The 16,386-nt window shown below is 26.9% G+C and overlaps 2 protein-coding genes across 6 annotated transcripts; one reads left to right on the forward strand and one right to left on the reverse strand.

The window, feature by feature from the left end:
• The first annotated feature begins 10,311 nt into the window (after positions 1-10,311).
• LOC113548571 (uncharacterized protein C1orf198 homolog) lies at positions 10,312-12,462 on the forward strand. Of its 2 annotated transcripts, none has more exons than XM_026949518.1 (3): positions 10,312-10,357; positions 11,155-11,375; positions 11,738-12,462. In XM_026949518.1, the coding sequence occupies exons 2-3, from the start codon at positions 11,163-11,165 to the stop codon at positions 12,125-12,127; spliced, it is 603 nt and encodes a 200-aa protein (XP_026805319.1). In that variant the 5' UTR covers positions 10,312-10,357; positions 11,155-11,162; the 3' UTR covers positions 12,128-12,462. The 2 variants fall into 2 exon arrangements, with proteins under 2 accessions (XP_026805319.1, XP_026805318.1); XM_026949517.1 differs by having other exon boundaries at positions 10,328-10,993; positions 11,738-12,456.
• A 1,517-nt stretch (positions 12,463-13,979) lies between these two features.
• On the reverse strand, positions 13,980-15,680 carry LOC113547988 (FUN14 domain-containing protein 1-like). 4 transcript variants are annotated; one of them, XM_026948598.1, is made up of 4 exons: positions 15,539-15,680; positions 15,190-15,363; positions 14,928-15,123; positions 14,279-14,473 (listed from the first exon to the last, which is right to left on the reverse strand). In XM_026948598.1, the coding sequence occupies exons 2-4, from the start codon at positions 15,357-15,359 to the stop codon at positions 14,279-14,281; spliced, it is 561 nt and encodes a 186-aa protein (XP_026804399.1). In that variant the 5' UTR covers positions 15,360-15,363; positions 15,539-15,680. The 4 variants fall into 4 exon arrangements, with proteins under 4 accessions (XP_026804398.1, XP_026804399.1, XP_026804400.1 ...); XM_026948599.1 differs by having other exon boundaries at positions 15,190-15,455; positions 15,539-15,639; XM_026948597.2 differs by having other exon boundaries at positions 13,980-14,473; positions 15,190-15,644.
• Between the last annotated feature and the right edge of the window lie 706 nt (positions 15,681-16,386).

Genomic DNA, 16,386 nt, shown 5'->3' on the forward strand with positions numbered 1-16,386 from the left:
ACCGACGATATTTAATATTTTAACCTAATAATATTATGAGTATATGACGTATATGTTTTTGTGATTATTTTTTTTGTTTTAACCTTTTCTTAAAAAAAGCATAATTCAATATATTATACAACCGTCGAATATAATGTAATATAATATAATTAATAATAATTCACGTTTTCGAAAATCTATCGATTCACTGTATTATAATATTATTTTTAAATCAACTACCCGCATCGTCTGTGTTTCGCTTTGGGACACCAAACTTTTTACATTACTAATGTCTTGTAATCTATTATTATATAGGTAATAATATTATAATATATCGTAGTCGGACACAGCAGGTCTGTAGACCACAATCGCTCATTTTTTTATTGTCTGTTCGTGTAATTTATGATAGTGTTTAAGACGCGTAAAAGTTTGCCTGCACCGTTGCAGTACCAAATGATAATTCAATGGACATTCGACGCACCTTATGCGACACGCGCACCGGATATCGTTTAATGTGTCGGTGTGAATTTTTTTATTAGACCAAAACAGCCGAATGAAACCTACAACCGCAAATCATAATGTGCCAATATATGACGTGTTTAAAACGTCTACGCCTATATGCCCGAAGTCGTATATGAAAATCAGTAAAAACGGTTTCACGGACGAATGTGTATAGCTATTAATCAGCGTAGACAAACTCCACTTAGATCAAACCAACGGCGACGACTGGATATGAATTAAAATTATATTATATTGCAGAATTAACGCATATAACATTAGCCGCCCCGTGTGTGAAGGAAAGCATTTTCTCTTTTGTACCTACTACCTATACGAATATGTAAGTCGATAAAACGCCATTTCACGATACATAATATGAGTTGTTTACCAATTTTTTTTTTTCGTTTTTAGTCATTATTTCCGTAAATTATACAAATATTTATAATGAGAATTTTTTCTCAGAAATAATCTTAAATTATGTTTTACAATAATAATATTAATACGGTCATCAGTAATTTTATAAAATGTTTATTCATCCATATACAATCAACGCGTAAATCATTATAATATTCACATGACAACGGGATTTTTATTATATTATTTAACAACACAGAAAACGATTAATTTTGTTTTCAATTTTGTAGATTTGTACGTTATCGAAATTCGCGGTCAGCGTCAAGTCGATCATATAATACATGAATAATTACGAATGTTGAAGACGTTTGTGGGTATCCAGTCCCGGATTCAGTTGGGTTGATCGTGTTGTAAGTTACCGGCTGATGAGAACCCAAACCTTTGACATACCTAATCCAACTATACCCGCCGGAGTTCACGACAAATAGTACCTGGGAACGATGTACATGAATTATCTCCGAAGTCATCTTTGGCCATCTTTGTGCTGAATAGAATCTATCTGCAAACGACCGGAACCCCCAAACAATATACGGTAATAAGTTTACGGACATAAAATCGCCGGGCCGAATTCCTGTTTTACCTTTCTGACGGGGAACTATGATACATTATAACCTGTACGAAGAAATGCTCCGTTCTGCAGCACTAATTATTACCGTGATTATGGTATGAGCTCAACGGCTTCAATTCGGAGGCAATTCTATATACTTGGCGAACGGCTCGAGAACAGAAATATAAAAGTGACAGGATAAGGTCTGTGCACTACCGATTAACTGTGTGTAAAATTTGAAATTAATTATAAAACGTTACTGTTTTTAACATATCTACATATTATTTAATAAAACGTAAACAATGTCATTTTTGACGTTTGCAGTGGCTATTCACTTTATACTCATAATGTAGGTATAATGTGTTCGGGATTGTTGGATTTCTATGTTTCTAACAAATAGAAAACATTAGGGAAGTAAAAAAATGATTGAAATATTAATCCCATTTTATGTATCAAGACTACAAGCTGATTTTAATTTTTACACAACTTGTTTCAAAGTTGTAGAAGATTATTAGAAAGGCACCATAATGGTTTATAAAATATATTACTGAAAAAGTTATCTTTGTTCAAAAATGTCGTTAAATCAACAATGATTAAGTATAGAAACGAAATGAATATTTATTAACCGATTTATCATTATTTTGGTTAACATGACAACGAGTTTACCTGTGGTTTTTGAGGATAGCTGGACGGTCCGAAAGAAAGTACAAACAATCATACATTATAAGAATTTCTTAAAGAATTTAATTTGAAATTTTAAAAATAGTGGTATAAATGTGAAAAGTTTGCGGTGAGTCGTGAGATAATACTTATATAATAATTAAATGTATTCCATTATAATTGTGCAAATATGCAATGTTATACAAAGCAGTTTGGAACTATCACTTTAAATGTTTCGTTAATGTAGAACGAATATTAATATAGTTGCTTATTTAAAATTAATAAATTAATATGAACACTTCAAAGTTCAAAGTCATAGAGGTTTTATTTCAAAACTCAATGATGTGTGAAGAGCTAGTAAATATTAAATGAACTATTCTACATTCTCAAATCTAGATATATGATTGATTTAATATAGATCAGTCACTGCTTAATATGATAAAATAATATGTTGAAAACAATACAAATATTCAATCGTTTTAAGAATAACATATTATATTATGTTAAATTATAATTTAATTTATTTGATGAAATACTTTGTACAAATATTGTGTACAGACTAATCAATAGGTGATTTAAGCACTATTTATGTAACTACAAAACAAGTCAACTTTTAATTACTGTTTTATTTAAATATGACATATACTTACAAATAGAAAACATTTAATAAAATTTAATAATGTATCTTTTTTAAAATTATGGACTTAAATACATTTAGAATTGTCCATAAAAGTTTTTGGAAGACCTGTGTATATAAAGCTTATTATTAGTTATTTCCATACATTCAGCACCATTTTTTATTACCAATAGATGAGAATCTGTTACATTAATTTAATTGTAATTTGTATCGGATCAATTTATACAACTTTCAAAATCAGTAATTACTATTTTTTTAATAATTTTGTTTTAGTACTGATTATATTATTATGTAATATTTTGAATTTTCTTTTGATCTAAATTATATAGCTTTAGAATTTATTAACCATTACTTCATAGTTTAATTGTTGAATTTATAGTAATCTTTTAAATGTTCTGTAACAAAATATATTTTTAAGAACCTTTAGTAAAAAAAATTAACGTCGGGTTCTATTATTTCTATTCCTCCCCATGTACCTAAATATTATATCATTGTTGTATTCTTTCTCCTTGTGTATACATCTAATTTATTTATAATGCCTTGAGACATTAATTTAAAATATTTTTTAATAATAATAATAATAATAATAATAATAAATTATTATCTTTTGGCATTAATTTAATATTATCATATTATTTATTATTTCATTTTTAATATTTAGTAAATAATAGTACCTATGAACATTATTGTTATAATCAAAGAAACGTCGACAATTTGAGCCCTCTCACTTGTATTTATAAATATTTAAGCTACTACATCATTAGTTAATATATTATTGCAAGCAAGGGCGTTATTTTTTTTTGGGGGGGAGGGGGGCAGGAGTATGCATTAGACCTACCCTAGATTTTAAAGTAGCCAAATGTGCCGGCCGGGTTTTCTATAATTTTAATTCTACTAATTGTTCTAGAATATACTTTATAATATAGAAGTTTGTGATATATCATAATATAATTAATATATACGTGCGTACTAAAGACATGAAGGACCGGGCCTTAAAAAAGAATAAAAAGGGCTAAATCGGGTTTTTTTTTATGACAAATAATTATTATTTAAAATTAAAATGATAAGTTTTAACGTTGTTTGACGTTGGAATAATCACAAATAACGAATATTATGACATTTTTGTACATGAGCAATTATTACTCACTAACATTTTTATTATATAGTTGAATATATTATGAATTATAATGTTCTAGGGCTAAAAATAAATCTCAGACCAAACCGAATTTTTTTAAGAGCTTAGTCGATTAATCGATTGATAAAATGCAACTCTAGACGGGACAGTTATGTAATATTGATATGTCAGAGATATCATTTATACACCAAATAAAAAAACCAAAAATAATTATTATCCTTACGCTAAATGTTATGTAAATAAAATTACATATAATATAATTACTATTTACTAGTTTATTAACCTACTACTATATTTTAAAGTAATCTATTGGCTTTGTATGAAAATGCTCATAATAATATACATTCAACAATTGTCAATTAATTATTTAAATTTTCGATAATAGTGATTAATAATGATAAGCAATAATATCATCCGTATCTGTCACCAGATTTTTATCTGGCGTATAGGTAAAAATAATTTCACTCCCCCCAAACGGTACAAATGATAGTCGCCGAAACGACTATTATTTTTTGGTCAAAATTATTACCTTCGCGGCTTCACCCAAACAACCACTTTGTAATGCAGACGGCGCCGCGGACCCACAGTACCTATAATATACGTAATATAGAATCCTGGGTTCGCCACTGTTACTGTTATATCATTGATTAAATATTTAAAATAGAATAGATTAAATAGATAAATAGATTAAAAATATAGATTTAATCTATTCTGTAGTTACAGCCTACGTATGGCGTTAATTATGTTATTATTGTTATTTATTATTATTTTTTATTTAAATGAAAATAAAGAATTGTACTTTTATAAATAATTTTGTACATTTAGAATGAATAACATGATAGGCAATAGCATGTCGTGCAGTAATAATAAAGGAATAAATAGTATAAAATGAATCTAAATGTATAATGTTTTGAAAATTTCATTGTGTAAATAAATTATCTAGGTACGTTAAGTTTTCAAATCCCTGCGAATAATATTTTTGAATTACAACTATGTAACTTAAATCGTTATTCTTAAATATTTAATTTCGTCTTTCGTCCAAATTTTAACTTTAAATGTCTTTAAAGTTTAAGTAAGGTGGATTGGGGTAACTCCGACGCAATTTTGAATAGTTCGACTTTAACTGTCAATTTATTGTAAAATAATTAACTTAAAAATATGATTATTATTGCTATATAATAATATGGAAATGTTACATATAAATCCACTGTCAAAATTGTGAAAAATATTCTTCAAAAACTTTTACGATTAAAAATGTAAAAAAAATAAAATAAATATCGCACTTGTACCTTGGCTTGGGGTAAGTGCAAAATCGGCTGTTTAAAAATACTAATACGACTGTTATTTAAACATGGGGAAAGTGCCTAAAACTTAATAATTGTAGCTTTAATATTTCGTTTTTAAAGCTGTATTTATTCAAATAGTTTAAAAGTTACAGCTATTTCAAATTTCTATTTTTTTGTTACACATTTGGAGCATACTACAAATCATATCCTAAAAATTATTTTAAACATCTCCTTACTTATATTAATTCATTTCATTTCACTCTCCTATTAGACATATTTATTTTTTATTTTTTTGATAAAACAACAAAAATATTTCAAAAAACTTTATTGAAGAATTTATATTTATAATAAAAGTTAAAAAGAAAAACTTAACAACATTTCACACTTAGAAATATTGATTATAATAAACAAATATTGCAGATCATTCTTGTTATAATTATCCCCTTTTATAGTTTCCTAATATTATAATGCCTCACCATTGTCAACTAATGATAACAAATAAATACATTAAAATATTGGTATAAATCATAATTAATAGGTCAAATATAAATATGATACATAACTAGCAATATATTAGATAAAAAACCATTTATAACTCAAGTGTTTAAAATAACTAATATTAATTTTTAAAAGGTTGCCCCCTGCGGCACATCATGTCGCACTTCCCCATAAACAACTGTCGCATTTACCCCGTTGATCATATTACATGGGGGAAGAGCATAATCCAAATTAGCGAATATAATATGAAAGCTAAGCACGTAAATTTAAGTAAATTCTTAAATTAGACATAAAATCACACAACATAACTTTATTAGAAACTTCTAGATTAAATTTGGATTGCCAAAAAAATACTTTATGACAAGTCTACTTTTCAAAACGCGAGTTATATTACAATTGTTGACACAAATTGTGAAAGCACGAAAACGGATGATCGTACAATATTGCAAATTACATACTTAAATTTCTACTATGTTGTAGATTAAATTTCATTATTAATATTAGTAATAAAACTTTATCTCACCATAAAATTCTGAAATCGCACTTACCCCACTTCACCTTATATATAATATATATATTTGTATATATATTTATGAGTATATTTTCTTATACTCTTATTTACTCATTATGTATATATTATGTATTTATATATTTATATTTAACAATATTTTTAAATAGATATAATAACCATTAACCACTGATTAGGAACCTTGTATTAACTTTTAAGCTTTTCTACCGATTAAATTAATTGTATTAACATTTACAAAAAAAAATCGTAAATGTCATCAGTTGCTTAAAACATGCGGTGAAAATTAATCTATTAAATTTATTAAAGGCCATGAAGTTAAACATCAATGCATTTTTCTGTAATATTAAATATCTATTAATCTCAGTTATATTTTAAAATGATTCTATAACTTGAAAATTTTCTTTCAAATTTGTTTAATAATTATATAATAAATAATAATATAACTTATTATATTATTTAGGTAGGTATTAACAGACATACCATATACTTATACAAAAACATTTAAATATTTATAATTTATGTTTATTGTGTACGTACTACGTATATTAGGTAATAATGAAATACTATTCAGTACAGCCGCGGATCCAGAACATATTTACGGGGGGGGGGGGGAATACTATGTGCGTATCGTATTTTATCGACTGCCGAAAAACAGACTTCCTAAAATTTACCTGAGTGGCAAACTGGCAGAGTCTATGGGGGGCATGGCCCCTTGCCCTCCCTCCATGGATCCGCTCCTGATTCAGTATTAATTTATAATACCTATCTATATATGTATATGCAGTTTGCACACTTTAATGAACAATTTCCAACTCGCTATTACTATTAATTATTATTCTGTGCCTCTGTGGTATATTGCAATAATTTATACTATTACAGTATGTCAATGCCTCAGTTTCTGTGGTCAGTACTGACAGTACTATACATGACATTGTCTATTGTCTACATCAGTGGTCGCTTACATTGGCGGAAATCGGGGGGGGGCTTTAGGGAGCTTAGCCCTCCCTCAAAAAAAAGCCCACCGAACCCCCTCAAACATTCTTGCAAACATAACAATTTTGTAGTTTCATTTTTATATATTCTTAAAAAAAAAAAATATAACACATAATAATTTTTATATTTTAAATTTGCTTGTATAATATTTTGTATAATAAATTATACGAAACTTAAAATTATAATTTGAAACACTGTCCTATAGTGATTTGTTTTATCGTCTGTTGAATATAACAAAATATATAAAGTTATATTAATTTAAAAATACAATATACAGTGATTCTTTTATCATAAAACACTCATTATTTCAAAAAGTATTCATGTTTTTGAAAACATTTTTTTACATAATTTTAAGTTCCTTGTTAAAAAAAACAACGTTTTTATTAAAAAATTATATTTTTAAATACTTTTTACCCTTATATTTTTTAAGTTATTTACTTTTTTGAATGACAACATGGAGTTTTAATTTCAATTTTCATAATCCAAAGCAGAATAGTTTTCTGAATATTATGATACATAAAAATCGAATTTAGGGCGAGTAGTTAATGAGTTATACGTATTTAAAGTTTTGACAAGCGGAGTAGTGGACCAACATTTTGCAGGATAACTCCGTACCACTCCATTCCACACATATAAACTTTAAATACTTATAATTCATAAACTATTCACCCTAAATTCGATTTTTATGTATCAAAATATTCAGAAAATTTTTCTGCTTTGAAATATGAAAATAAAACTCTTTGTTGTCATTCAAAAAAGTAAAAATCTTAAAAAAATATAAGGATAAAAAATATTTAAAAATATAATTTTTAAATAAAAACGTTGTTTTTTAAAAACTTGAAAATATGTAAAAAAATGTTTTAAAAAACATGAATAATTTTTGAAATAATGAGTGTTTTATGATAAAAGAATCACCGTGTATAATAATTTTTCACAGTTAAAAAAATTGTTATTTTTTGTTAGATTTTCGTTTAGAGTGGTAGATTACCGAAACTGGAGAACGGGTTTTGTTATTTGGGGTCTTGTTATATTCAGTCTAGGAGAAGTGCTGTGAAGATTTTCAGAACTTTATCTTCAATCGTTAACTCACTATAAAGCTATAAAGCTGGAAAATATAAAAAAAAAACTCTCAATAAAATGTGTTTTAATTTTTTTTTTTGAAGCTCTGTAATGAATTAATTATAAAATGTAAAGTTCTGAAAATCTTCACTGCACTTCTCCTAACCAATGTGAATCTAACAAGACCCCATACAACAAAATTCGCTCTCCAGTTTTAAAGATCTATCTTACTAAATGAAAATGAAAATAAAATCCATTATACATACATATTGCGCATACAATCAATACATTTCTAACGGCTTTGGTTTATGAGAAAAATCGTAGCCCTCCCCCAACTTTTCCAATGAATTTCCGCCTATGGTCGCTTATCAGTTATCATACGACGGCCCGCTTTAAAATTTAGAACAACAAAATTTTTTTTTATATATATTTTTTTATTCTAACGTTTTAGACAGTATTTTTTTTTTTTAAAGTAAATAATTTAAGAATATAAAATTTTTATTTTTATCCTGCCCACGAACTCTTTTTGATTTGTGAATGTGATGGCCCGAGAGTCCAAAAAGGTTGCCTATCACTGGTCTATAATTTATATAGTAAAATATTTAAAGTAATAATAGTACACTCATCGTATCGCGTCAATGTACCTATACAGGCTATACATATATATTATTAATTATAGTGGTTTTACCTAATTTATAATTCAATATTTAAAAATGTATATATATAATTATTATAATATGCGCATATTGAAAGTTTAAAAAAACCATATTTATTAATTAAAATAACAAACAAAATATTGAAAACTATTACGAGTTGCAGAGGTGGTCAAACGGGGAGGGGGTTAAGGGGGTAGATCCCCCCCGGCCACCATGACTTTATTTCTTTAATATTTATAACAATTAAATTTATGTATATTGTACTATAATGTTAATGTATTAAATTTTGTTTTATTTTTTACGTCACATCCCCCCCATGACAAAATCATTTGACCGCCACTGACGAGTTGTAATTTATAAATTTGTAATAGTTTACCTATCAAATATACAGTAATACCACTAATACCTATATATTTTCATTCTTCATCAACCATCTGTCTATCAACAACGATCATGATGCATTGTATACAAATTTTAGTTTTGTATAATACCATAAAACTCCATTGATATATATTATCATTATATGACCTAACTGTGTAATATTTGTTCAGAAAAAAACTAGTGGTTCAACTAGGGGCGTAATTAAGGGAATTAAGATCACCTCCGGAACAAATATTTTGCAATATTTTTAATTTAATAATAATCCAATTATAAATGATTATTTACTGAATAGAGTTTAAAGTTTTTTTTTGGAAGTGATAAAGTTAACAGTTTTTTACTTAAAAAAATGTAACCTCCAAAAGCAACCAAGGAGAATTTCTAAATTCCTAATTACGCTACTGCAGGCTCTGTAGACTGAAAGTCTAAGACATTTAATTTTAATAAAGATAATTGAAAAAAAGAATTTGTTACAAAAGACAGTGTCGTCAATCGTCAATGTCCGTATAATATTTGCAGCATACTTGCATACTGGCATTTGAAAATACTCAGACCAATTTTAACGAAAATTCCAGAGACTGTTGTTGGTCTTTTGTTCATTTTTTAATTTTTTATGCATAACTGCTAACTGCATGTTATTTGTACAAATTTTAGAATGATATATAAGCATTATAAGCCATTAAGTTTCTATTCCCTAGTAAAGCTTTTAGCCTAGTACTTACTACTTAGTAGTGGATACGCCTAATAAAGCAGTAAATAGTAATAACTAAAAATAAATAATAATAATATAGACTATAGAGTGATTAATAAATTGTCAATAAGTAATAACCAATAATATTAACTGTAAAAGTAATTCGCATTATTATATTATTATACTAATATACTATTACTATATATAGAAATAAATAAGTAATAACAATGTGATATGTTATCACAAAAATACATTATAATATCCATATAACAGAATAATCGTTCTGTGATAATACGGTCATAGAATTCTGTGATATGGTACTCGCAGTAATCAGTACTCACTACTCAGTGGTCACTTCTATAATCTTGAGTTGAATAAGTTGTGTTTACCACTATAGGTAGTTAATAGTAGTTATATTAGTTATTAGTTATTAGTTTATTGTATATTCTGTATCTTTACAATATTTTTATTTATTTTTATTACAATTAATACACTTTAACTAAATTATAATTTATACTTTATCGTGTTTGTGCCTTATGCGTCATAACCGAGATAATACCACAGAATAAAAACAATACGTTATGCAGTACACAGGCAATACCGTACAATTTTTTCACAAATTTATGTCTTATATTTTGTAAATCATAGTAGTTTACTTAGACTGTTATCGGAATTTAGAATTTAATCACGTATATTATGCAATGTGTCATTTGATATCGTAATTATAATTACAAGAAAGTGAAAAATACTATAAATTCAAGTAAATACTAACATTGCGGTGTCGATTGACGGTATTAACAATTGTGTTTAATGTTTAATAATATTATTTTCAAAAATTTGATTTAATATAGTAAAATATACAATATACTGTTTAACTACCTATAACAGTATCTAAAATTATGTATGAAACATGTCGCCCATCTGGCCATTTAGTCTGTCATTTAGCATAGGTTGAACAATTAATTTGATGGTGATATGAATATATATTTGTAAATTATAGCATTTTCATAGACATTGTCATAATTCATTACAGGTAAGGAGTTATAGAAGTAAACCTCTTTCTTTTTATCTATACTGTGTTTGATTACTGTTTATTACTATTTGCACATAAAAATCTATAACCAATTGATATAATAAATTTATAGCTGAATATTCAATTTATTGACACTGGATTTACAATTTTTTTTGTTTTAGAAATTGTCATGGATCTAAATCAGTCCCAAAACGTCTACTATGATTATTTATACACAATCAATCCGATTGCAGAACGCATACGCAAGGATGTGGATGCTACTAAGGATGCGTATCAATCTTTATGGCTTGAGCTAACTGTTGACGAACAAAACAAAATACTGGAAGAATCAATTATCAGTCCGGAAACTGTATTGAAATATTCAAAATACAAAAAATCAGATGTAAGTTGCTTTATGACTTATTTTTATTTTTCTTGTGTGTAAAATAATATCACTACCTATTTATAATAAACAGACTAGTGAAGGATAGTATATTTTATCTACATTTTCTCAGATTTATGAATCTATTATATTTTTTTAATATTATCATGTTATATACCTACATTTTAAATATTTTTTTTAAAAAACCAAGATTAAAAAAAAACATAGTACATTTAAAACGCTTGCAGTAGTGTTTTAACAGACACATTATTTATTAGTGTCAATATGTATATTCAAATTATTGGAGGATGTTAAACATTTTCTTTTACCATTATTTGGAAATATTCTTGTAAGACATCAGACATTTTATTTTTTTTTTTCAGAAAAAAATTTCTGAAAGTGGCTTTTCTTGGTTTACACGGAGTCAGTTGGATTTGTGCAAACATATCGATAGTGTTCGAGAGAACTTCTCTGCAAATGAGTGTAAAGCTACAGTTGTAAAACGAATAGTAACTAAAGAACCACAAGACAACAAACTCATTAGTAAAATTAAATCTAATGCTCTCTTCAAATCGCTAATGCCAACTGAAGACAAAAACAAAGCTGTAAAAAGTGATAAGACAAAGCCTAAAGGCCCTCCTCCACCGCCACCACCACCACAAGTCATAAATCCTAAACAAACAATTCAAGATTCTACATATAATATTCTTAATAATGATGATGATGATGATGACATTCCAAAGACAGGATTTGATTTTTTAGATAATTGGTAATAATTTACTATATGTGTGGCCATAATACAACAAATATAAAATTGGTTTGCCAACAAGTTTCATAATTAAAAATGTTATAGAATTTTAAAAATGTTTGATTTGAAATGATGAAGTATTGGATGGAGTAGCTTTATGTATCTAAATAATTCTATATTTTAATAATTAATAATTTCAAAACAATTTATTAATTTTTTTATGAACTTCCTAAATTACATAAGTATCATCTAGAATCAGAATTAAATATTAATAAAGTTATAATTTTATACAACTAATTTTAAATTTGTATAATCTATATAAGACTTAATGTTATTAAATACCAAAAATACTCTTTTATGTGTAAACACTAAGCATTAATCCTATACATAATTGTTGTTTAGTTACCTATTTGTTTTTAATTGCATTTTACATAAAACTATTTATTTTAGTTCTATAAGTACTTCTTATTATTACAACAATATTTATATAAAATTCAAAATATTTAAATAATAATAAGCACAATTTGCTAATAAATGTTTACCTTATATTATTTTATATGTATTGCAAATTAATTCTATTATATATCAACATTTGGTCATTTAAATAGTTGTTACCACTGTTTACTGGTTATTAATTATTATGCATAATAAAGTATGTAATTTACCTTTTCCAATTTAGTTAGTAAAGAGTTAATAATGCATAATAATGTAAGTATTAATTTAAATATTTCTATGCATTGATGTGGTGAAAGGGGTTTAATGACATCTAAACGTCATGGTAGGAAATAAGAAAAAAGTGGTAAATTGTTATTTTTAGTAAACCAAGTCAAATGTAACATCAAATAGGAAAAGTCTCTTAGAAATTAGTACTCCCACGTTGGAGTTAGTAAAATATAAGGAGGTAGGTACTTAGATCTTTATTAGTTTTTAGTTTCCATTAAATTTTTTCAAACAAATTTCATGGGTGTGTCCTTGAGAAAGGGGTGTGTAGGTAGGCAAGAGCGGATCTATTATAATAAATTAAACATGACTAATTGAGCGATTGTAAACTCCGCCAGAATAGTGAATACTAGTAAGATAAAAAAGATCTAATGTCAACATTGTAAACTGCGCAAGTTTTATTTGCTTACCTATAATTGGTAAATGGGAATTCCCCCAGTAATACTTAATTTCTTCTGCCTTCACTCATTAAATACGTTGCAATGACATAGGTATGTTGAAATTTTTAAGGTTAATATCAGTTTAATGCGTCGTTTAATTTAAAAATAGTTGTTGATTATGAATGCAATTCATGACTATTTGACGTTTTACACATTACAACAGTTATATATCGTATTTATTTCTTCAGATAATTATTATTTTTATTTTTTGGTATACATATAGGGCGTAACTTTTTTTTTCTGTGGAGATTATTATTAAAAAAAATTATGATTTTTTTTTTATAATAATATATTATAGCTTACAGGATTACAAGTATTAATTTTATACTGTTAACTAATTTTCTTTTCTGGCGGAGTTAATACATAAAAGGTACTTTTGACGATGTTTACATGCGCCCGACCAAATTATTATTTTTATGGCTAGGTCTTACCTGGCTTTTACAAATAATAAACTATGAATAATTTCAAGAATATTTTTAGTTAGTGACTTTTAATGGATTTTCAAAAAAGCTGTAATATGAAAGTTGTATGACATAAATTAAAAAATACACAGTTTAACCTTTTCTTTTTCCAATTGTTACATCAAATCTATAATAAAACCACTAGTTGTAAACATTATTGATTGTATATACATGGAACAGTTTACAAAACAATTTTAATTTGTAAAATTAAATCTATTGATGACAATAAAATATAAATAAACAAGACATCAAAAAGTCTAGGTTCATAATTTATTTTATCACAAAACATTACATAAATGAATGAAACAACTCGTTTTGAACTGACTAGTATCAAAATAATACTTAAACTAAATAAAGCATGATGATAATACAATATAATTATTAATTATGTATATTAATAAATAAATGAAAAATCAATTGACTTCTCATTGACAAATTATTTAAATTAATTAATATGGAACTATTAGTAATAGTGCTTTGCTATATACATGCGAACAATTATACAACATTAAATTTTTTTTTTGTAGTGTAAAAGTGTATTATTTAAAGACCATTTCAGCGAGTAACTATGCCACAAGAAATTCCAAGAAAAAGGCCAACTAAATAAGATGCTAAAAATACATGAATCTCTTCAAAAACAAACTCGTCTTCGTCACCAGATATACGGTTAAACCAACGTTTAGCTTTGCGTTCTTTCTTCCTTAATAAATCCTCAGCTTTGTCTAGTTTCTTGTCGACAAAGCGTCCCATCTGAAATTGGTTCATATATCAAGAAATGTCACACAAAAATTAAATAATTATTAATTGATGGTTTATGTCCAATTTAAAAAATTTAATGAATATTATGAATATATATATATTATTTTATATACTTCTTGAATTTTTATAATTAGTTATTATTGTTTTAATTTTATAAAAGTTACAATATTTAAATATTAGCTTTTGATAATTAAAATGTTGTGCAATTAATTCTTAAATGTTGCGTATAGAAAATCTGTTTATGAGTAGGCGACACCAAGGAAGAAACCACCCGTAAATCCAGCAGCCATAATGGAATTGTTCTCTACAATGTCTCTGACCTAAAAGATAATTAGTACATAGAAAATATATAAATCTTGCCAAGAGTGGAAAAGCACGAGAATTGAGGAACTTATGTGGACATAATACATTTAATGTACAAATTATATTATTGTGTATAAGTTACCTTCTTCAATAATCCTTTCTTTTTGTCACTTGTACTGTCTTCGACTTGTTCAGCTACTCTTTCAACACCTCTGGTCAATTTATCCCAATCAATTTTTATGTAACCGCTTGAATTGGCTAGTTGTAATGCTAATATACCACTTCCAACTGTGAACGCAGCAGCTTTACCCAATTTCATCATAATAAAACCAGTTGCCCTGCAAATAGTATCACACATATAAATAATAACACATTATAAACAAATAAGAGCTTAAATTTAGTACCATCCAGACGCCGAACCAAATATCAACTGTCTGGTTGCAGATTTTTTGCCCACATCTTTGATGACTTTCTCAATCAAAGATTTCGCTTCTTCGGCCGTCTTCTCTAAATCAAAATCTTCGGATGTCGATGGAACACTATCTCTCTTGTTCACAGCAGCTGATGGTGCCATATTTCTTTTAATTAAAAATTAGTTTTTCAGTCAAAATGATATGTTAACTGTCAAAAGTTATTCGTTCACAGTAATACGGCTTAGAGAATTTCAATACTAAATGAAATAAAAAAATAAAATGCCGAAACGAACAAGTTTTTTTGAGAAAATCGCAGAACAATAGAAGATGAATCACTTACTAGTTAAGTAGTAAATCGGATGTAGGAAATTCGGACTGGCGAAATGGCGAGTAACTTTGTAGCAACAATAGCAACTACGAACTAGGTACCTACTACCTATCATTTTTTATTGCAAAAACGGAATAGATTCCAATATTTTTAAGTCGCCAGGATGACCAACACAACAAAATAAACAAGAGAATTGCTATCTAATACTATTTAGTGCACAAACAGTATAGTCAGTTAACGTGTCCTCCTCACTTTTATCGCTAGATAGCGCTGCCATATACGATTTTTGGCCCGCCCGACTCGTAGACTATAGAATATTACTCACTACTTAGTCGTAGTCTGACTGTCAGAGTGGTCTGCTTCGTCCGGTTCACCACATTTATGTATTTATTATTATATAATAGATATAATACATTTATTTTATTTATTATTACTGATGATAAAAAATTACAAATTAGAATATTTTAAATACAACTTATACACTCACTTTGTATAATATGTTAATTTGATGTAAAAAAACTAAAAATAAAATGATAAAATCTACTAATTACTTTATGTTATACATTTATACTTATAGTTTACCTAATATACGTAAATATGTTAGGTTACTGTGGAAAACCGTAGATAAAATGATGATAAAGTTAATAAAAACGATAATTTTTGGTTTTTACCTACGGCATCGTCAGTAGATTATAGTATGCATATTTATATATATTCATTTACAGATTATAATAGGCGGTAGAGCATATTAGCATAATATAATAAAGTAAACTACGGTGACCTCTTATAAGTTGTAAGTATAGACGAATAGACGATGATAGTATAATATAGTATAGTTCAGTAGGTCAGTATAGGTATGA

Source organism: Rhopalosiphum maidis, chromosome 4 (genome assembly GCF_003676215.2).
Source record: "Rhopalosiphum maidis isolate BTI-1 chromosome 4, ASM367621v3, whole genome shotgun sequence".
Lineage (NCBI taxonomy): Eukaryota > Metazoa > Arthropoda > Insecta > Hemiptera > Aphididae > Rhopalosiphum > Rhopalosiphum maidis.

Excerpts from the sequence above, each read along its gene's own strand:
- LOC113548571 (XM_026949518.1), top strand. The coding sequence starts at position 11,163 with ATGGATCTAAATCAGTCCCAAAACGTCTACTATGATTATTTATACACA. Across the intron at positions 11,376-11,737 it reads CAAAATACAAAAAATCAGAT|AAAAAAATTTCTGAAAGTGG; the intron begins GTAAGTTGCTTT and ends TTTTTTTTTCAG.
- LOC113547988 (XM_026948597.2), bottom strand. The coding sequence starts at position 15,359 with ATGGCACCATCAGCTGCTGTGAACAAGAGAGATAGTGTTCCATCGACA. Across the intron at positions 15,124-15,189 it reads TTTGGTTCGGCGTCTGGATG|GGCAACTGGTTTTATTATGA; the intron begins GTACTAAATTTA and ends TACTATTTGCAG. Across the intron at positions 14,474-14,927 it reads AGAAAGGATTATTGAAGAAG|ATGGGACGCTTTGTCGACAA; the intron begins GTAACTTATACA and ends AACCAATTTCAG.